The sequence below is a fragment of the Carettochelys insculpta genome, chromosome 30 (assembly GCF_033958435.1).
Source record: "Carettochelys insculpta isolate YL-2023 chromosome 30, ASM3395843v1, whole genome shotgun sequence".
Classification (NCBI taxonomy): Eukaryota; Metazoa; Chordata; order Testudines; family Carettochelyidae; genus Carettochelys; species Carettochelys insculpta.
This window is the reverse complement of record NC_134166.1, coordinates 266,333-284,150: the sequence shown is the minus strand read 5'-3', so window position 1 is coordinate 284,150 and position 17,818 is coordinate 266,333. Positions and strand designations below refer to the sequence as shown.

The 17,818-nt window shown below is 46.7% G+C and overlaps 1 protein-coding gene across 2 annotated transcripts in view; it reads left to right on the top strand.

Moving 5' to 3' along the window:
* Positions 1-17,818, top strand: part of DAP3 (death associated protein 3) — a 56,803-nt gene that overhangs the window by 36,471 nt on the left and 2,514 nt on the right. For both annotated transcript variants that reach the window (XM_074980881.1, XM_074980880.1), the window contains 3 exons: positions 4,126-4,185; positions 10,148-10,237; positions 10,971-11,088. In XM_074980881.1, the coding sequence (XP_074836982.1) occupies positions 4,126-4,185; positions 10,148-10,237; positions 10,971-11,088 (268 nt within the window). The remainder of the gene's footprint in view (positions 1-4,125; positions 4,186-10,147; positions 10,238-10,970; positions 11,089-17,818) is intronic.

Genomic DNA, 17,818 nt, shown 5'->3' with positions numbered 1-17,818 from the left:
GCTCAGTACCAAAGGGGCTACGAAGAAGGGTGGCATCAACAGCACCAACAGTATAGAACTCCCAGGTGACGTTCCCAACAGAGCCGTGCATCCTCGGGGCAGGGCCAAAGGCAACAAGTTTGATGGACAGATCGAGGGCTGCACTATCACTACCATCGCACAATGTCATCCAAAGCTAATGTTCCATCATCGCCTCCGACTGTTCTGCGCCCAGTGGCAAAAGATCACCACAGACAAATGGGTACTGGAGATCATAGCCACGGGTTACGCGATCCCCTTCCAGTCGCTCCCACCACCACGACCTCCACCCAGGCCCCATCTCAAGGACGCCTCCCACGAAGCGAGACTCAAGCAGGAGGTGGACCATCTTATGCTTATAGGGGCAGTGGAAAGAGTGCCGGAGCAACTCCAAGGGAAAGGGTTTTATTCAAGATACTTCCTCACAGAGAAAAAAACAGGAGGCTGGAGGCCCATCTTAGATCTTCGAGGCCTCAACCGGTACTTGCACAAACAACGCTTTCGGATGATCACAGTCGCCTCTATTCTCACGGCACTGGACGATGGAGATTGGTTCGCAGCCCTCGACTTACAAGACGCGTATTTCCATATAACAATCCACTCGGCTCACAGACGCTTTCTCCGGTTTATGGTCGGCAAAGAACATTTCCAATACAAGGTTCTGCCGTTTGGCCTCTCCTCGGCCCCCAGAGTCTTTACCAAGACCCTGGCAGTGGTGTCAGCCTACCTGCAAAAACAGGGGGTGTTTATGTTCCCATATCTGGATGACTGCCTACTGAAAGGGGCTTTGAAGGAAGAGGTACTACGCATGATACGCATTACAGCAAGCACTTTCTCTTCGCTGGGCCTGGTCATCAACCTGGCGAAGTCAAAGATCGACCCCACACAGGACATAGAGTTCATAGGGGCACGTATAAACTCCATCACAGCAAGGGTTTATCTACCAGATGCTCGCTTTCGCGCTATTGGTTCCCTCATACAAGTCATCACCTTCAGCCCCATGGTGCCGGTTCTAACGTGCTTACAGCTGCTAGGCCACATGGCAGCAGCAACATTCGTAGTACAGAACGCCAGATTGCATATGCGCAGCATGCAGCATTGGCTGGCGAGCGTCTACAAACCAGCAACACACACTGTCCGCAGGGTAGTGTCGCCCATGACAGAGGTGCGCAGATCCCTGCAATGGTGGGTGAACCCCAAGAACATGCTAACAGGGGTACCCTTTCATCAACCACAAATCTCTATCTTCCTCACCACCGACGCCTCCCACATAGGGTGGGGAGCACACATGGGTGAAAAGGTGACACAGGGACTGTGGTCCCCTACGGAACAGTCGCTGCATATAAATATACTGGAGCTCAGAGCAGTGTTCAACGCCTGCAAACACTTTCGAGACTATATACAAGGCAAAGTAGTCGGGATCAATACAGACAATACCTCCACCATATTTTATATAAATCGACAAGGAGGAGCTCGGTCCCGTGCCTTATGTGCAGAAGCAGTCCGGCTGTGGAACTGGTGCATCGCCAATATAACCTTGAAAGCCTCGTATTTACCAGGCACTCTCAACGTGAAGGCAGACCAGCTGAGCAGGCGCTTCGCACTCACACACAAGTGGCAGATCCGTTCCGATCTGCTACGACTGATTTTTCACGCATGGGGGTTTCCCCAGGTAGACCTGTTTGCCACTCAACACAACAAGAAGTGCCCTCAATACTGCTCCAGGGCAGGACTGGGACGGGGGTCCCTGGGGGACGCATTCGCGATCTCGTGGAAGGGCCCCCTGCTCTACGCATTTCCTCCCACAGTGCTCATCCACAATGTCTTGCAGAAAGCCAGGAGAGAGAGAGCCCACATGATCCTAGTAGTCCCAACTTGGGATCGACAGCAATGGTTCCCCTTGCTTCTGCGCATGTCGGACCGCCCACTGATGCCCCTTCCTGTGGCACCGGACCTGCTCACGCAAGCCCAGGGGTCCATAGTGCATCCACACCCCCGAGGCCTGCGACTGCAAGCATGGTTAATCCATGGCTCAGCTCCCTAGAGAGTACATGTACGGAGGGAGTGCAACAAGTCCTAGAAAGTAGCCGAAGGACTTCTACCAGGAAGACCTACGAGCAGAAATGGACTTGATTCACTGCATGGTGCTCTACCAAGCAATTAGCTCCCCTTGATGTGCCTATATCCGTAATATTAGAATATTTACTGGACCTCAAGAGAGGCGGACTTTCCCTATCCTCGTTAAAGGTCCACCTTGCCGCTATATCGGCTTTCTGGCATGAAGAGAAAGGGCCCACGGTGTTTGCCCATCCCATGGTTACCAGGTTCCCCAAGGGGCTGGTAAACCTGTACCCCCCTTGGAAACCTCTTCCACCTTCGTGGTGGACCTGGTGCTTAACGCGCTAACGGGACCACTGTTTGAAGCCTTAGCCACAGTTTCCCTCCGTCTCCTTACAATAAAAACAACCTTCCTTCTTGCAATCACGTCAGCTCGCAGGGTGAGCGAGCTCACGGCAGTTATGGCGATGCCACCCTGCACAGTATTTTCAAAGGGGGCGGTAACCTTACGGCTGCATCCAGCCTTTGTTCCGAAAGTTTCTTCAGAGTTTCATATTAACGAACCTATAGTTTTACCCTCGTTTTATCCAAAGCCTCATAACTCCAACAAAGAGGCGCGCCTACACCTCCTGGACGTGAGGAGGGCGCTGGCTTTCTATATACACAGGACTAAGTCCTTCCAGAAAATGGATAGACTCCTAGTCTCTCTCACTCCCAGATCAAAAGGAGAAGGTCTCTCTTCGCAGAGGATCTCGAAGCACATCGTATCCTGTATAAAAATGTGCTACGAACTTACAAAGACTCCTTTACTGGCTCCACCAGGGCGGTGGCGGCATCAACAGCCTTTTTCAAGGGCATTGCATTAAAAGACATCTGCAGAGCGGCGACCTGGTCATCCTACAACACCTTCACCAAGCATTATGCCCTACACAGGGTATTCCAAGAGGATACCCGTCTTTCGACAGCGGTCCTTTCGGGGGCAAGCTGCACATAACCCGATTACCCACCTCCTTTCTTGGGTTACTGCTGGGTAGTCACCTATCGTGGAGCACCCACGGGGACACTCGAGGAAGAAAGAGAAGTTACTTACCGTAGTAACGGTGGTTCTTCGAGATGTGTCCCCGTGGGTGCTCCACCACCCGCCCATCCTCCCCACTTCGGATCTCTGTTTAGTATTTTTCAGGAGCATCCGAGGCGGTTGGTCAAGGAACTGGCGGGGACCGGATCGCGCACATGGCCGGGAGCGCGCAAGGGAGCGGCACATGCTGGCGCATGCGCAGTCTGGCAGAAACTGCTGGAAAGATCCGATCTGCGGCGCCGGGGTGAGCCCGACACCTAATGTGGAGCACCCACGGGGACACATCTCGAAGAACCATCGTTACTACGGTGAGTAACTTCTCTATAGTGGGCTAGATAGATCTTTGGCGTGACCCAGTCTGGCTGCTCTTGTCTTAAGAGTTTTAATAGTCCAAGTGAGAGAGGATTAGGACATGGGGAGATGTAGCAAATTACCAGATCTATGGACAAAGGTATCAGAGATGATCGGCCTTCAAACAAGGAAGGCAAGTGGAAGTCATGAATTGACAACGATTGAGTAAATAATAGTGTTAGTTTAAGAAACTCCCAGAACTGTTCTTTACAGTTCTTGATATGGGGGCTATTTTGCTCAGCAGCCCCTTTTCCCAAAAAGGATGACATAATTGCTTAAGCAAGTGAGTTCACATTGTATATGCCATGCAGCTAATGAATTCAAATCTAATGGTGCCTGTATGGCATGGAATGGGTCATCTTACCAGTATCCCATTCCCAGAAGTTGATCTCATGGCCTCAGAAAGAGGCTCTGCTTGTGTTTGTGTTTCCGAAAACTATATAAAAATGCCTTAATGGCATCTCTGATGAAAGCTTCAAATAGTTCTTGGACTGGAGCTGCTGTTAAACTGTTATGCTCTGGGTTTTTTTGTTCAAGCATCCAAAGGAATCTCATGGGTGGGAGAGGAGCTGGGAGATTATTTCTCCAGCCAGATATACCTGATATTCTGTTGTCTTTAGGTTTCTCCAGAGGAGCTGACGCTAGTCCACAATCTGAGAAAGATGGTGATGAATAACTGGGTGAGTGCACCTGTGGGCTTGCTGGCAAGTCATTGTATAGTATTAAGAGCTAAATGAGGAAACTTCAGGGCAGAGAGATCTTCTGAGGGGGTTCCTATTGGGAATTTAGGGAGCTATGTGGATAGTCACTTTTGCTTAATAGTTTTACTCCATTTCTTCCTTTCATAAACAGTGGTATTATGTGGACAGCCTTTAACGAGGGTGGCGCAGAGAGGTTTCAGTTGAAAGCTGTTTAAATAATCTTGACAGCATATCAGAGGCAATACTTTGCTTCCAAATGATTTTTTTTCCTTTTGTACTGAATGTCTGCAGGTTTGGAGTTACGGGGAACCTCCAGATTTAGATTCTATATGTACAGTGCCACCTAGTGAAAATAAACAACTATGACATAGCTAGTATCACAGAGACTTGGTGAGATAATACACACGATTTGGAATATTGGTATAGAATGGTACAGCTTACTCAGGAAGGATAGGTGGGGTAAGCAGGGAGGAGGTGTTGCCTTATATATAAAAAATGTACAGCCGTACTGAGATGGAGATGGACATAGGACACAGAAGTGTTGAGAGTCTTTGGGTTAGGTTAAAAGAGGTAAAAAGCAAGGGTGATATTATGCTAGGGTCTACTTCAGACCACCTACCCAGGGAGAAAAGGTGGATGAGGTTTTTTCAAAGCAACTAACCAAATCATCCAAAGCACAGGATTTGATGGTGAAGGGAGACTAACTATTCAGACATGTTAGGATACTAACACAGCAAGGTAAAGACAATCCAATAAGTTCTTGGAGTGCGTTGAAGACTATTTTCAGAATGTGGAAAAAGCTATGAGGAGAGAAGCTGTTCTAGTTTGATTTTAACAGATAGGGAGGAACTAGTTGAGAAAGTGACCATGAAATCATAGAGTTCGTGATTCCAAGTAGTGGTAGGAGGGAAAGCAGCAAAATAGAGACAATGGATTTCAGGAAGGCAGATTTAGATAAACTCAAGAGCTTGTAAGTGAAGTTCCATGAGAAGCAAGACTAAGGGGGGAAAAAACCAACTGAAGAGTGGCAGTTTTTCAAAGGGACATTATTAAGGCCCAAAAGCAAGCTATTCCACCATGTAGGAGAGAGAAAGTATGGCAAAAGACCGCCTTGGCTTAATCAGGAGATCTTGCATTATCTGATAACCAAAAAGGAAGCCTATAAAAAGTGGAAACTAGGGCAGATTACAAAGGATGAATATAAGCAAACAATACAGATATGCAGGGGCAAGTTTAGAAAGGCAAAGGCACAAAATAAGCTCAACCTACCTAGAAACACAAAGGGTAACACGAAGACATTCTATAAATATATTACAAGCAAGAGGACAAGACCCAAGGACAGGATAGGCCCACTGCTCAGTGAGGAGGGAGAAACAATATCAGAAAACTTGGAAATGGCAGAGGTATTTAATGACTTCTTTGCTTTGATCTTCACCAAGAAGTCAGATTAAAGGAAAGCCTAACATAGTGAATGTAAAAAAGAAAAATTAATTAGAAAAGTTCAATGTCTGCAAATCACCAGGCCCTGATGAAGGGGAGTCTGGGGAGATTCCCAAAGATAAAGGACATCCAGGACTTTTCAAAGATGATCACTAAAAGCTCTGATACCACCTCTATGAGCTCCTTGAGTATTCTAGGATGCATTTCATCAGGCCCTGGTGAAGGGGAATAAGAGCAACCCGGGGAATTACAACCAGTCAGTTTAACTTTTATGCTGGGAAAGATAATGGAGCAAGTAATTAAGGAATTAGTCTGCAACCATATGAAATAAAATGAGGTGATAGGAAGCAGCCAGCGTGAATTTGTAAAGAACAAATCGTAGAATGCTAGGACTGGAAGGGACCTTGAGAGGTCATCGAGTCCAGCCCCCTGTCCTCATGGCAAGACCAAGTACTGTCTAGACCATCCTGGCTAGACATTTATCTAACCTGTTCTTAAATATCTAACCTCCCTTGGCAATTTATTCCAGTGTTTGACCACCCAACAGTTAGAAACTATTTCCTAATGTCCAACCTAAACCTCTCTTGCTGCAGTTTAAGCCCATTGCTGCTTGTTCTGTCCTCAGAGGCCAAGAAAAACAGGTTTTCTCCCTCCTCCTTATGATGCCCTTGTAGATACCTGAAAATCACTATCATCTCCCCACCCTCAATCTTCTTGTTTCCAAACTTAAACAAGCCCAATTCTTTCAGTCTTTATTCATAGGTCATGTTCTCTAGATCTTTGATCATTCTTGTTGCTCTTTTCTGGACCCTTTCCAATTTCTCCACATCTTTCTTCACATGTGGTGCCCAGAACTGGACACAATACTCCAACTGAGGCCTAACCAGCGCAGAGTAGAGTGGAAGAATGACTTCTCGTGTCGTCTTCACAACACACCTGGTAATGCATCCCAGAATCATGTTTGCTTTTTTTGCAACAGCATCACACTGTTGACTTATATTTAACTTGTGGTCCACTATAACCCCTAGATCCCTTTCTGCCACACTCCTTCCTAGACACTTGCTTCCTATTCTGTATAAGTGAAACTGATTGTTCCTTCCTACGTGGAGCACTTTGCATTTGTCTTTATTAAACTTCATCCTGTTTACCTCAGACCATTTCTCCAATTTGTCCAGATAATTTTGAATTTTGACCCGATCCTCCAAAGCATTTGCTACCCCTCCTAGTTTGGTATCATCTGCAAACTTAATAAGCATACTTTCTATGCCAATACCTAAATTGTTGATGAAGATATTGAACAGAACCGGTCCCAAAACAGACCACTGTGGAACCCCACTTGTTATACCTTTCCAGCAGGATTGAGAACCATTGATAACTACTCTCTGAACATGGTTATCCAGCCAGTTTTGCACCCACCTTATAGTAGCTCCATCTAAGTTGTATTTGCCTAGTTTATTGATAAGAATATCATGTGAGACTGTATCAAATGCCTTACTAAAGTCTAGATGTACCACATCTACTGCTTCTCCCTTATCCACATGGTTCGTTATCCTATCAAAGAAAGCTATGAGATTGGTTTGACATGATTTGTTCTTTACAAATCCATGCTGGCTGTTCCCTATCACCTTACCACCTTCCAAGTGTATGCAGATGGTTCTATTATCTTTCCTGGCACAGAAGTTAAACTGATTGGTCTGTAGTTTCCTGTGTTGTCCGTATTCCCCTTTTTATAGATGGGCCCTGTATTTGCCTTTTTCCAGTCTTTGGAATCTCTCCTGTCTCCCATGATTTTCCAAAGATGATAGCTAATGGCTCAGATACCTACTCTATCAGCTCATGGAGTATTCTAGGGTGCATTTCACCAGGCCCTAGTGACTTGCAGACATCTAACTTTTCTAAGTGATTTTTCACTTGTTTTTTTATTTTATCTTCTAAACCTACCCCTTTCCCACTAGCATTCACTATGTTGGGCATTCCTTCTTCAGACTTCTTGGTGAAGAGTGAAACGAAATCATTAAGCATCTCTGCCATTTCCAAGTTTCCCATTACTGTTTCTCCCTCCTCACTGAGCAATGGGCCTACCCTGTCCTTGGTCTTCCTCTTGCTTCTAATGTATTTATAGAAAGCCGCCTTGTTTCCCTTTATTCCTCTAGCTAATTTGAGCTCATTTAGTGCCTTTTCCTTTCTAATCTTGCCCCTGCATTCCTGTGTTGTTTGCCTATATTCATCCTTTGTAATTTGTCCTAGTTTCCATTTTTTATATGATTCCTTTCTTATTTTGAGATCATGCCAGATCTCCTGATTAAGCCAAGGTGGTCTTTTGCCATATTTTCTTTCCTATGCATGCAATAGCTTGCTTTTGGGCCCTTAATAATGTCCCTTTGAAAAACTGCCACTCTTCAGTTGTTTTTCCCCTAAGTCTTGCTTCCCATGGGAACCTACCTACCAGCTCTCTAAGTTTACCAAAATCTGCCTTCCTGAAATCCATTGTCTCTATTTTGCTGTATTCCCTTCTATCCTTACTTAAAATTGTGACCTCTCTGATTTCATGATCGCTTTCCCCCAAGCTGCCTTCCACTTTCAAATTCTCAGTCAGTTCCTACCTATTTGTTAAAATCAAATTTAGGACAGCTTCCCCCCAGTAGCTTTTTCAACCTTCTGAAATAAAAAGTTGACTCCAGTGCAGCCCAAGAACTTATTGGATAGTCTGCACGTTGCTGTGTTAGTTTCCCAACATATATCTGGATAGTTGACGTCCCCCATCAACACCAAATCCTGGGCCCTGGATGATTTTGTTAATTTTTAAAAAAAAAGTCTCATCCACCTCTTCCATCTGGGAAGGTGGCCTGTAGTAGACCCCTAGCAGGACGTCACCCTTGTTTTTTACACCTTTTAGCTTAACCCAGAGACTCTCAACACATCCGGTTCCTCCATCCATCTCCACCTCCACCTCCATCCAAGTGTGTACATTTTTAATATATAAGGCAACACATCGTCCCTTTTTCCCCATCCGTCCTTCCTGAGCAAGCTGTACCCTTCCATACCAACATTCCAGTCGTGTGTATTATCCCAAGTTTCTTCGATGCCAACGTCATAGTTGTATTTATTTATTAGCACTTCCAGTTCTTCCCGCTTATTACCCATACTTCTTGCATTTGCATATAGCTATCTAAGATATTGATTTGATCTTGCCTCCCAGTGTTGCCCTGTCATGCCAAGCCAATCTGATAGCTTTCTTTGATAGGATAACAAGTCTTGTGGGTAAGGGAGGAGCGGTGGATGTGGTATACTTCAACTTTAGTAAGGCATTTTATATAGTCTCGCATGATCTTCTTATCAATAAACTGAGCAAATACAATGCAATAAAGTTATCTAGACAAACTGGAGAAATGGTCTGAGGTAAATAGGATGAAGTTTAATAAGAACAAATTCAAAGTACTCCAGAAAAGGAATCTAGGGGTCATAGTGGACCGCAACCTTTGTTACTACACAAGCTAAATATGAGTGAACAGTGTGACCACTGTTACCTAAAAAAATAAAAGAATCTGTGATGCATTAACAGGAGTGTTGTGAGCAAGACCTGAGAAATTGTTTTTTCCACTCTACTCTGCACTGATTAGGCCTCAATTGAAGTATAGTTTCCAGTTTTGGGCATCACATTTCAAGAGGGATGGGGAGAAATAGGAGAAGGTCTAAAGAAGAGCAACAAGAATGATTAAAGGTCTAGAGAACATGAGCTATGAGGAAAGACTGAAAAAATGGGCTTCTTTAAAGAAGACAAGACAGAGGGAACATGATAGCAGTTTACAAATACCTAAAAAGTGTTACAAGGAGGAGGAAGAAAAATTGCTCCTCTTAGCCGCTGAAGAAATGACAAGAAGCAATGGTCTTAAGCTGCAGCAAGAGAGGTTTAGGTTGGACAGTAGGAACAACTTCCTAACTGTCAGGGTGGTTAAACATTGGAATAAATTACATAGGGAGGTTGTGGAATCTCCATCACTGGAGATATTTAAGAGCAGCTTAGATAGACATCTGTCAGGGGATAGTCTAGATGGTTCTGCCTTGAGGGCATGGGACTGGACTCTGACCTCTCAAGGTCCCTTTCAGTTCTAGTGTTCTATGATTCTATTTCAATTACAGCTTCTCCCAGTAAAGTGCTTGTGGAAACCCCACAGCTACTTTATTCCCACCCTAAAGTCTCAGTAATCAGTGCTGCTATCTTATTCCCATCAGTACTCTTCTAGGAAAAGCTAGACCTGGTATAGTGAGGAGCTGTCCAAGGACAAGTATTGTTTCACTGCATTCTGCTGGGACCACAGTAGTTGAGTGCTCCCCATAGCCAGTGCTTCTGCTGGGTTCCACATTGCCTAGGAAAATCTGGGTCTGTAGGTAATTACAGGAAGGAAAATGCATGATATCAGAGGAGACAGTTATTGATTCTACACAGGTCAAATGTATGTCCTCTGCCTCAGGCTCCTCCTGAACTATCTCTGTGTTTCAGAACGGAGGTGCCATTGTGACGACGCTTAGCCAGACGGGCTCTCTTTTCAAACCTCGTGCTGCTTATTTGCCCCATGAGTTGCTGGAAAAGGTGAGTGGCGGCCTCCGGCTTCCTCTTCATTGGTACAAGGAAAGCAATGGCTGAATCAGCCACTTGCTGAGTCTTGTTCTGTTCAAAATACAAAAGCAGTAAAGTAGCATTTTAAAGACTAACAAAGTAATTTATTAGGTGAGCTTTTGTGGGACAGACCCACTTCTTCAGACCATAGCCATACCAGAACTTTTTTGTTTTGATAGTATATAGACTAGCACAGCTTTCTGTCTGTTGCTCTGTTCAGTCATTCTTGCATGGTGTCCCTTGGCTTGCTGCAAGATCTCTCTATTACCATGTGGCTATCAAACTGCATTATCTTTTAAATTACTCTTCAACACTCTTTATGTAACTTTGACATAGCCTCATTGTTCAGCTGGACCTGCAAGTGAAAAGAATGGGAAGGGAAGTGTTTTCAAACATAGTAAAATTAATAGTCATCCCAGTCTGTCTCAGTGCTCCTGCTTTTTGACTTCTCATTCTAACCTTTTGTGTGCTTTTTCACTAGCCTCCTTCTGCATAAATAACCCGAGTAGCTCAGAGTTCATGTTGTGTTTTAGTTGGCTTCCTTGGTTTCATGAGCCATACAGCTTTTTTTTTTTTTAAAGCAGTTCTACATGAACTTTCCCGTGGCTAGGATATGCCTTATCCCTCTGCAACACATTGTTTTCTTTGTTTCCAGAGTGGCTATTATATGGTCTGTCTGCCTCACAGTTTCACTTTTCCTTTCCAGGAGGGTTTTGACACACTGGACCCTTTCATTCCCATCCAGGTGACCAACTATAGTCAGCGAGAATTTGAGAGCTGTTATCAGTATTATCTTGAACGCAAGTGGCTTCAACATGAGAGAGGTGAGTTCTAACTCCTTCCCACGTGAAGGAATGAAGACAGCAGCATATACTGCAGTACATTCAGCTTCCATCTCCACCACAGAAAGATGAGCTCTGTGCCCTACATTCCAGCTGTTTTACCCGCACTAAGAAACTAGTTTTTAAAGCTAAGTGCTAACAAACTCGGAGCACTTACAAGAATGTCAGTCAAATCATACAGTAACCACACATTATCTCGAAACATAAAAAAATGCATATTTCATCAAACACAAACCTTCTCTTATCTGGATTTTTAAAAGATCATATTTCTACCCTGATATGAAGGTAATCCTTGAGTTAATTAAATAGATAATAGCAGTGCCAGGCACTGCCAACATGTGAGGTACTAGCAAATGGAACAGTTCTTCATCAAGTGACTAAATTCAAGTACTGAGGATCCTATATCACATCCGATGGTAGGTGTTTAACTGAAGTGAAATGCAGAATAGGTCAAGCAAAAGCAGCATTCAGGAAATGAGAAGCATTCTCACAAACAGATCTTTATCATTGGAGGTTAGGAAGAGAGTGCTGTGATGTTATGTAGAAACAGTCCTCATGTATGGATGCGAATCATGGACTATCAGTAAACAACTTGAGAAATACGTCGAAGACGCAGAGATGTGTTTAAGGAGGATGTTGTGCATCTCATGGACGACCAAAAGGACAAATGAGTCTGTCTTAAATGAAGCCAACAGCAAAAGAACGCTGTTAAATAAGATAAGAACAAGACACACAAAATTTATAGACCATATAATTAGAAAGTCTGCACTTGAAAATTTAGTGACAACAGAGAAGTTATAATGGAAAGCGAGGACAAGGTAGACAATGTGAGAAAATATTGGATAGTATCACTGTGTGGTTGCGTTGCCACAGTACTGTGGAGATGCTCCAGAATACTTGTAATAGACGGTGTGGAGGGCCATGATCGCCTACATTAATGAGTATGGCACGAGTGCATAGCAGTGCAATGCCATTCAATTTACATTCCTTTTTCAGAAAATGTCATGCAATTTACATTCCTTTTTTACACATTTCACCAAGAAATTATATCAAACCCATACACAAAGTGTACAGTTAGATCTAGGTGTAGATCTGACCTTACATTTGAGGCTGATCAGGATGCCACTGATAGATTTTACCTCACCCACTTTGGAATATACCTTTTATTCAAACAACTTCCCTTATATACCTTGTCTCAAGGTGGGATGAACACTGCTGCAACAAAGGTTCAGAACTTAGAAATCCAGTCCTAATGAAGTGAGCAAACTGGAACAAATTTCAGCAGACAAAACGATGAAGTACTCCAATATCTTCAGCATTTTACATTCACAGTATCAACTCAAAAAGAAACCTGGACACCGTTTTGGACCAGTTAATGAGCTTGGCTAACTGCAGCTGTGCGTAAAAAGCCTGTCAGCTTGCATGAGAAGCAGGATGGAGAATAATACAGAAAATATAATGGTATTGCATGTTATGGGTTTTTCTCTTCTGAAATCTCTGGGCAGTACTAAGTCATTTGAATACAAAAATAATACTGTAAAATTAGATGGCTTTGAGAGAAGAATAAAGAATTGGTCTCAAAAAACCTCTCATAAGGTAGATTTAAAATATTAGGATCACTTGTCTTAGAAATGAGATAGCTGGGGATGTGGTTTTAAAGCTAGTGAAACAGCACAGCCTCTTCTGTTCTGTTTTCGTGATATGGTCCATTCAGTAAAAGCAAACAAAGGGTGACAAATTCACAACCAGCTAAGGAATTCAAGAATTAAAGAGGGATTAGACACTGATAACTTTTGGTTCTTCTTCAAATGGCCCCCATGGGTGCTCCACAGTAGGTGTTGGGCTTGTCCGGCGCCGCAGATTGGAATTCTTCTAGCAGTTTCCACTGGATCGCATATGCGCCGATGCGTGCTGCTCCCTTGCACGCCCCCAGCCATGTGCACGATCCGGTCCCCGCCAGTTCCTTCTCAACCGCCAATGGCTGCAGACAGAATCCGCTCCGGCTCTAAAGCCTGAGACAGATAAGATAGTTGTTTTTACTTGTTAGCTCGTTGTTTTTACTATTATACAAAAAAAAAAAAAAAAAAAAAAACCCATACAAAATAGTAGCGAGAAGAGGAACGGAGGGAGAGGAGTGGACAAAGAAGGCTGTTAAAGCCGTCCGCTACCCTGACGGCCGTGAATGTTGTTTGGTTTGCAGAACGCACTGATTAGCGGCTAAGTACCCTATTAACAGTGAAGACTCACCGCGATGTCTTCCTCGGGGTTTAAGAAGTGTGAGTCATGCCGCAAGGCTATGCCGGCCTCTGATGGGCATAGTAAGTGCATTCGTTGCCTGGGGGAGTTCCATGTTACACAGAAGTGTTCGCACTGTGCTAAGCTTACAGCCAGGGCCAGGAAGGACGGAGAGATGAGGCTCAAAATGATCTTGTTTGATAAGGCCCTTCAGCCTGAGCCGCCGGAGAAGCCTCACACAGAAGGGCCCTCTGGGTCGCATAAAAGGAAGGCGGTGTCATTGACCCCCTCTGTGCAAAAGAAGAAGAAACTCTCCCTGGCTCGATCCTTGCCGGCGGTTTCAGCGAGCAGGATGAGCGGAACGCGGAGCCCTCAGCTGCGGGCTGATGAAAGCGGCAGCACGGTTGCGCACGTGGCCGGGGCTGGGCCTCCAACTATGCAGCAGTCGGCACTCAGGGCACCGCGGGCGCCAGCGCAGCAAGCGCCGCAATCGGCGGCACCGCCTCACACGGCACCAGCAATCGCGGCACCGATGGCGCAGGGGCACCCAGCACGGGGCCCAGCGGCACCGGAGGAAGCTACCCGCGCAGCACCAACAGTGGGGCCGAGATCCCCAGCACGGGAGGGGCCAGCGCCCGCCCTGCAGGGGCGGGGGAAAGCTATAGCCAAAACCCGGCACCTCAGTCCATCTCCAGACAGGGCTGCAGTGCCATTATCACCCAGCGCCGCCGTGCGCGCCCCGCCCCCCCCCGAGATACACGCACCGCGTCGCCGGGCGGCAACTCCACCAGCCTATTCCGGACCTCCCTCTCCATTCCTCCAACCACCTTCGCCTTGGCTCGGGCCACCTTCCCCCTCTTTGGGCATGGATCCATATGAGTACTATCACAAACCAGCTTCACCATTATCAATATCGTCACAGAGATCCCGCTCTCCCAGACATCATGGGTACACACTCCGATCGTGGTCCAGGTCTCCATCACCGGGCCCTTGTCCATGTTGTTATGACTGTCCTCGTCATACTGAACACCGACATCGGAGGTCTAAATCCAGGGGCAGATCCCCTCCCATTCCTCGCCATTACCCCCGTGTACACTCTCGCTCTGGGAGAGGAACGCAGCTGTCCCAGGGGGAATTAGGTCCAGAGTCCCAAGACTTTCCTTCACAGCCCACGAAGGAGCAAGCATACCAGCAAACTCAGGAGCCAGAGGACTTGGGGGAGGCTTATCCTAGTGGTTCCTCCTCATCCTCTCCAGATGCGGCAGTTGTCCCCGGGGATGTCTCCCCTATGGATGACCTTGAGCAATGCCAAGAGCTGTTCAAAAGAGTAGCAAACATGCAGGACATTCAAATAGCAGAGGTGCAGGAGAAGCATCATAAACTCCTGAAAAATTTGAGACCTCCGGCTTCATCTAAAATCGCTATCCCACTGGATGAAGCCATTATGGAGTCAGCCACTAACGTATGGCAGACGCCGGCCTCTATTCTGCCTATGAATAAAAGGGCAGATAAGAAATACTTCATCCCAGCCAAGGGCATGGAATTCCTGTTTAGCCACCCACAGCCCAATTCTTTGGTGGTCGAATCGTCCCAGCAGAGGTCGAAGACGCCTCAGTACAAATCAGGGGGTTCAGATAAAGATGCTAAGAAATTAGAGCTGTTCGGCAGGAAGGTCTACTCCTCCTCTACCTTATTATTGAGAATGGCAAACTATGCGGCACATTTATCAAACCATAACTTTGACAATTACACTAGACTCACCTCTCTCATGGATTCCCTCCTGGAGGACAAGAAGCCAGTGTTAAAGGTGATCGTCCAGGAGGGCTACGCGGCCTCGCGAACGGGAGTTCAGATTGCCCTGGACGTGGCGGACACAGCGGCACGTTCAACAGCCGCAGCAGTGGTAATGCGTAGGGAATCCTGGCTCCAGACGTCTGGTATCCCCAGAGATCTACAGGCGAAGATCATGGATCTTCCCTTCGACAAGCAAAAGCTGTTTGCAGAATCAACCGACTCGGTCCTCCATTCTAGCAAACATTCGAGGGCCACACTTAAGACCTTGGGTATCTACACTCCTCCATAGAAGAAAAAGAAATTCTATCCTCAGCAAAGGCGTTACGCTTACCAACCACAACGCGCACAATATCAGCGAGGCTATGACCAAGGGCGCCATCAACAGCAGCAACAGTACAGGGCCCCCAGGCGACGTTCTCAACAAAGTCGCACAACCTCAGGGCAAGCCCAGAGGCAGCAAGTTTGATGGGTATGTTGAGGACTGCACTATAAACACCATCGCTCAATGCCAGTCTCACCTCATGTTCCATCATCGCCTCAAACCGTTCTACCCCCAATGGCAAAATATCACAACAGACAAATGGGTGCTGGAGATTATAGCCATGGGTTACACGATCCCCTTCCAGTCACTACCACCGACGAAACCCCCCACCCGGCCTCTTCTCAGGGACCCTTCTCACGAGGCGAGGCTGAACCAGGAGGTAGATCACCTCATGTTCATAGGGGCGGTGGAAAAAGTACCGGAACAATTCCAAGGGAAAGGTTTTTACTCCCGCTCCTTCCTAACAGAGAAGAAAACAGGAGGCTGGAGGCTGATACTGGACCTGCGGGGCCTCAACTGATACTTGCGCAAGCAGCGCTTCCGGATGATTACAGTTGCCTCCATACTTACGGCACTGGACAATGGAGACTGGTTTGCAGCCCTCGACTTACAAGACGCTTACTTTCATATAACAATCCACCCGGCACACAGACGCTTCCTCCGCTTCGTGGTTGGCGGGGAGCATTTCCAATACAGGGTTCTTCTGTTCGGCCTATCCTCAGCACCCAGAGTCTTTAACAAAACCCTGGCAGTGGTATCAGCTTACCTGCACAGGCAGGGCATGTTTATTTTTCCATATCTGGACAACTGCCTACTGAAAGGGGCCTCAAAGACGGAGGTCCTACGCATGATACGCGTCACCGCGAACATGTTTACTTCGCTGGGCCTAGTTATCAACCTTGCAAAGTCAAAGACCGAACCCACGCAAGATATAGAGTTCATAGGGGTGCGCATAAACTCTATCGCATCAAGAATATACCTGCGCGACGCCCGCTTCCGCACCATCAAATCCTTGGTGCAAGTCATGATGTACAGCCCTGCGGTGCCGATCCTAACATGCCTGCAACTGTTGGGGCACATGGCGGCCGCCACGTTTGCGCTACAGAATGCCAGGTTACACATGCGAAGCCTCCAGCATTGGCTGGCGAGCGTTTACAGACCAGCAGCCCATACCATCCACAGGGTAGTATTGCCCACGACGGAGGTACGGAAATCGCTAGCGTGGTGGGCAGATCCCAAGAACCTGCTAGTGGGAGTGCCCTTCCACCAACTACAAATTTCCATTTTTCTTACAACCGATGCCTCCCACATAGGATGGGGAGTGCACATTGGCAGCAAGGTGACGCGAGGGCTATGATGCCCCGCAGAACAGACACTGCACATAAACATACTGGAGCTCAGAGCAGTGTTCAATGCGTGCAGACATTTTTGGAAATACCTGCACGGCAAAGTAGTTGGGATCAATACCAACAATACCTCCACCATGTTCTACATCAATCGACAAGGAGGGGCACGGTCCCATGCGCTATGCGCAGAAGCAGTCCGATTGTGGAATTGGTGCATTGCCAACAACATAATGTTGAAAGCCTCGTACTTACCAGGCGCCCACAACGTGAAGGTAGATCAACTGAGCAGGCGCTTTGCACTCACGCATGAATGGCAGATCCGCTCCAAGCTGCTACGATGCATATTTCGCACCTCGGGGTTTCCCCAAGTCGATTTGTTTGCCACCCAGTGCAACAAGAAATGCCCTCAGTACTGCTCCAGGGCAGGAATAGGGCGGGGGTTTCTGGGGGATGCCTTCATGATCTCATGGAAGGGCCCTCTGCTCTATGCGTTTTTCCCCCACAACACTTATCCACAAGGTTCTGCAGAAAGCCAGAAGGGAGAGAGCTCGCATGATACTCATAGTTCCAACTTGGGACCGACAACAATGGTTTCCCTTGCTTCTGCGCATGTCGGATGGTCCACCACTCCCCCTACCGGTAGCGGCGGACTTACTCACGCAGGCTCAGGGGTCCATAGTACACCCACACCCTCCGGGACTCCGCCTACAAGCATGGTTAATCCATGGCTCAGCGCCTTAGAGAGCACGTGTACGGAGGGAGTAAGACAAGTCTTAGAGTGTAGCCAAAGGACCTCCACCAGGAGGACTTACGAACAGAAATGGACACGCTTTACCGCCTGGTGCTCTGCCAAACAGTTAGCTCCTCTTGACACCCCATAACTGTAATTCTAGAATACCTGCTGGACCTCAAATGAGACAGGCTCTCTCTATCCTCGCTAAAGGTCCACCTCGCAGCTATATTAGCTTTTCAGCACAAAGAGGAAGGGCCCACCGTATTCGCCCATCCTATCGTC